Genomic DNA, 5032 nt, shown 5'->3' with positions numbered 1-5032 from the left:
AACTTTAAAAACGGATGTGACAGCAAAACTTACAATAACCTGGTATTAATCACATTTGTAACAGTCAAATGTTCTTATTAAAGTTTGACATTTTGTTGTGTAGCAACTGACATTTAGACCAAAACAACATTATAGCTTTTAAAGGGGGTACAAAACCCATTAAAACTCTTACAAAAGCATCATTGCACTAATTATAAAGGCAAAAGATAGAGATGTAGACATCTAGTGGAAGGCAGGAGTAGTGTGCTTTGTCAATTCATGTATACACCTCAAATGCTGCATAAACGTATGATTGACGTGTTCACAATTCTCTATTGTGATTGTTAAGTGCAAAATGTGTGCATGAGGAGAAAGCAGAGACTTCATGTGGTTACTAAATACTGCAGGTTTTTTATTTCAATGATCTACACAAGGATGGTTAAAGATAAGAACATCCCTTAAAAATCCTACAGTCCAACCAGGTTTTCTCAGAAAAAAAAAAAATATTTGAAAACAAAAATAAAACAAAGTAGGTAAAAAACACAAGCATTTTAAAAGGAGAAAGTCTGTTACACAAATTTAAATCACTTCTGAAGACGTGTAAAACATCCGGCATGTTCAAAGCCATTACAACGATGACCACTCTTCCCATGTCGGAACAGCGGGAAACGCAGAGCTTGAGGTGTTGGTATTTAGCTGGTATCCATCTGTCAGAAGAACAAAAGCAAAGGGAGATTAGTATCAGATTTGACGTAAAAAAGGCACATTTTACAGGGTTCACACACCTTGGTTAACTTCAAATTCAAGGACCTTTCAATGACTGTCCAGGCCCAAAACCCTCAAATTCACGGACTTAATGTGTTTGTCCAAAACACGTTGAGGTACCATCGTAGTAGTTTCGTGCGCGTGTGTAACGTCATAGCAACACAAAGTACAGCACGCGGGAAACACTTAACGTAGCGCGTAAATGCACGCAACTAACATGAATCAAGCAAGCTAGCACGAACAAAGTATGTATGCATGTTTAAAGTAATGCATTAACACACCCTGGCATTGTAGGCATCTAGCTGGGCGTCGAGCTCTTCCGCGGAGAGTTGCTGTTTGCTGCTGCCGCCACGACCGCCTCGCCCGCGACCTCTGGATCCTCCGCCGCCGCCTCCACCACCTCCACGTCCCCCACGACCTTTCTGTGTGCCAAAGCTTCCGATTCGGTTTCTGTTCATGCCGCCACCTCCACGATTGAGACTGTTGGGAAGGAAATCACAAATTCAGTCACAGGAAACATTAGAAAAATACAAGCCAAGAGACTAAACCCATTTAAAAAAAATTTTTTTTTAAATTTAACCCATTTAAAAAATTATCCTTACCCCTGCATCGGAGTCCGCCTCTGTCCATCAATCTGTGATGTAACAAGCTGGATGTTCATTGGGCGACCTAAAAGAGAGAGAGTATACACAACTGAAAACTGCTGCCAAACTCAATCAATCTAACAGGCTTTCCCATAACTCAAGATTATGGGATAAGATTTCCTTTCTAAAGCCCCCGATATACTTTTGTGACGACATTGAGCAAAATCAGGCCAAAGAGAAGTTTGTATAAATACCAGAAGCCAGTGATTAGGGTTTATAGAGTTATAAATATGGATTCTTACACAAACGCATTGCTTCAGAAGGACTATTCAAAATCTAAGGTACCAAAACCCATTATAAAGCTTGGAAGAACCAGGACTTTTTTCTTTTTTTTTTAATATATATATATATACATGTATATATATCTGACTGTGTTTGGCTGAAAGAATAAAGTCATACACTTAGGATGGCTTGAGAGTGAGTAAATGAGATATTTTTGGGTGAACTAACCCCTTTAACCGGTTTCTCACCACTGTCATTTCTGCTGCATGTTTATTTTGTTATTGAGGGGAAAGTGCACAGCACATTTACATACATTTGAACGCCACTCTCAGCAGTGCAGACGGCATCAAGGTGTTCGCTAACAGTATACGCAAAGGCATTTCAAACTTTTACCCCAAAGCGAAGACCAAAACAACTTAAGTATATCAGGGCCTGTAAAAAGGTACCGTGGGAGCGTGCACACTCACCATCTAGGGGAACGCCGTTGTACTGCTTCATGGCTTTCAGGGCGTCTGCTTTCCTCTCAAAGTGAACGTCCGCAGTGCCGAGGCTGCGTCCCGACCGATCGTAATGTACCGCTGCTTTCTTTAGAGTGCCGAATTCTGCAAAGAGCTCCTGTGGCAAAAAACAAACCACACATAAGCTGCAGAAACATCCCCAATTTCTCAAAGGCGTGAACTTATGAACTGACACCTACCTGAATGTCTGCGTCAGAGACGCCGAAGTCAAGATTGGACACGAGGAGTTTTCCTCCCGTCTCCACGCCCGCGCCGCCGCCTCCACCGCCGCCGCCTCCGCCAGCGTTCGCACTGTAGCCGTTGTCGAACAGGTCATGCTGCCACTTGTCTGGGAGCTGCTTGGGCTGCAACAGATGAGAGAGAACGCACCTGCTGACTTCGGGTCCCCAGTCTGTCACTGACAGTCCACTCGGCTGGGTGTTGGGGCAAGCAGGGGGCTCCGCTTCAACAAAGGCCAGGGACACCCAGTGCGCTTACTGCCACTTCCAGAAATCCCTGCCCACCCCATCACTACAAACAAGTAAACCATGCCAGCTCCGGAAACAGAGTTCAAATCACGATCTAACTCAACTGGATGGATGTGCAAGTCACTCGATCTCAGTGGAGGCAAGCTTAACCCTCTGGTGCTCTGGTTGGGTTAGACCCAAAAAAAAAAATGGTTTTAAGAAATTAAACCATTGGAATATGAGAAAATAAAAATTTGCTTGTGGTCTAATCATGGGAAACTATAAACAAATTGATGGGGTAAAAACAGCCACAATGTAGTCTGACAAGGTGTATAGTCTTTGAAAAATGATATCCAAATGCAAGAAAATTAAATAAAAGTCTTAAGTGCAACTAGGAAATACAGAGCATTATACTTTTAACCACTTATAATAGCATTTTATATACCTCATGAAAATTAACCATGGTTTTATTATTATTAGCAAGTGTAGTAACCGTATTATGTCGGATTGATTGCCATTTGTATGGCCAGTTTTATTACAAATACCACGGTTAGACTATGATTAGTGTAGCAAAACCATTGTTAACTTATGGTTGAATTACAATAATCACGTCTTTTGGTTTATTTTTAGTAAAACCAAGGTTAATTTTTTGAAAGGGATGAAAATAAAACGGTGCATACTTTAAGAGGAATAGTAACTAAAACACACCAAAAATCATGTAATTAACAGTTATGCTTATTGTATTGACCGCTTAGCATCAAAAGTAAGTAAAACCAGAGGGTTAAATCAAATAAATGTACATGCAATAACCGTTTACAAGAGCAGGTTAACAACAAATCCCTCGTAGCCTATTGTTTCCAAACACCAGTAGGTTATTCCCTCTCAGTAACTTCCCACCCCTTTGGTAGCAAAGCTGGCTACCAGCAACCCCCAAGAGTCTCTTGCCGTTCATCCAAACGAATCCCAGCAGGCCTCCGTCGTGTGGATGTGGACGATCCACTGGTCTCCGGTGAGGAGCGGCGCAGTAAAGTCCCAAACACACGGTGGAAACAAGGCGACCGAAAGTGTCCGTGATGGAGCGTCCATTTTGAGCCCACGCCATTTTGACGTGCTTAAATAAACAAAGCCCTCACTACAGCTTCAAACTAATAAATTAGGAGAGGTGAACCTCCATTAATTCCTGGACAAAGATGGCCAATGTCCGTTTATCCTGCACGGCTCCAGCACTATGTAACTTATCTTTCTGCTTTAAAAAAATGATAAAAAACCCTCCCAAAAAACAAAGCCGAATTCCAACGAGGAGGAAAGGCCTTCTTAAAGCTGGGCTTTAATGCACACAAAAAAATAAAAAGGTTGAATCTTCAAACATCTGAAGGAAGACCGCGTGAAGATTGATGTTGTCGAGCACAAAGAAAGGTTAGGCTCAATGATGCCGTCCTCAAAATGGCGTCGACGGCCTCAGGCTGGATGAATAGGAGAGACGCACACGCTTCCTCGCGACACACGGTGTTTGATGCTCACACGAAGGGCAAGAGAACTTAGGGAGAGAACACATTATGCACAATATATATCTAACGAGCTTCCCCGAACTACTCTCCCAGAGAAGCTCCAGGGGCACGAGCTCGCCGCCATGTTTGCTGGCAGCCTAGAAAGATAAAAACGGGGCTTCATCCACTGGCATGTGGATGCGCCCGTGATTTTTCTCCGTTTTCTCCTACCCTGCTGTACGGCGTAGGTCTGCTTCTTCCGCGGCTCAGGTTCTGGCGGGTCCTCATGGGGCCCGATCCCGCGCCGCGGCCTCCAAAGCCTCCGCCTGTGTTTCCGAGCCGTCCGCCGGCGCCGCCTCCTCCTCGGGCGCCTGTTCCTGCGCGGCCCCCGCGGCCTCCTCTCCCGCCGCGCCCGCCGCCGCGCTGCCGGTTTTGCTTGATAATGTCGTCTAAGGACATATCCATCTTGTCTGCCATCGCCTGGCCTTTGTTAACGCTAAACACTGAAGTCAACTAAAACAAAAAAACAGCACGTTTGAAGTACTACACTGCCCCTGCGCTGCCGCTCGTTCACAAGAGAGAAAAGAAACACACAAACGTCCTCGCGCCGGGTGACGCATTTATAGCGGGAACGCGGATGACGTACGTCTGCGTAACGAGCGCTTCCGGGTTTAAATTCCTCACCCGCAGGAAAGCGGTGTTTATCCTATGGAATATTTTACAAAATAACTCTGGAAATGAATGTTATAGTTTTGTTTTTCAGCATCTTAGAATAAATAATTTGTATGAGAGGATATAAAATGTAATTTTGATCCACACTCCATACCAGTTGGTGGCGGTAATGCACCATTTTGTTGTTTGTCAACCGCCAATAAGAAGAAGCGGTGTTTATTTATTATGATTTAGGCCACATAGCCGGATATTTAGAGAAACCGGCGTTTTCAGAAATATCCACTTTAGCCGGAGTTTTT

The 5032-nt window shown here is 43.8% G+C and overlaps 1 protein-coding gene across 1 annotated transcript; it reads right to left on the bottom strand.

Moving 5' to 3' along the window:
* Nucleotides 1–367: 367 nt before the first annotated feature.
* On the bottom strand, nt 368–4737 carry alyref (Aly/REF export factor). Its single transcript, XM_079623500.1, has 6 exons — nt 4293–4737; nt 2308–2472; nt 2078–2225; nt 1347–1413; nt 1026–1224; nt 368–686 (listed from the first exon to the last, which is right to left on the bottom strand). Exons 1-6 carry the CDS (start codon nt 4536–4538, stop codon nt 672–674), a joined length of 840 nt encoding a protein of 279 aa, XP_079479626.1. The 5' UTR covers nt 4539–4737; the 3' UTR covers nt 368–671.
* Between the last annotated feature and the right edge of the window lie 295 nt (nt 4738–5032).

Source organism: Phoxinus phoxinus (genome assembly GCF_949152265.1).
Source record: "Phoxinus phoxinus genome assembly, chromosome: 1".
Taxonomy (NCBI): domain Eukaryota; kingdom Metazoa; phylum Chordata; class Actinopteri; order Cypriniformes; family Leuciscidae; genus Phoxinus; species Phoxinus phoxinus.
The sequence above is the reverse complement of the archived record's forward strand: the minus strand, read 5'-3'. Positions and strand labels throughout refer to the sequence as shown.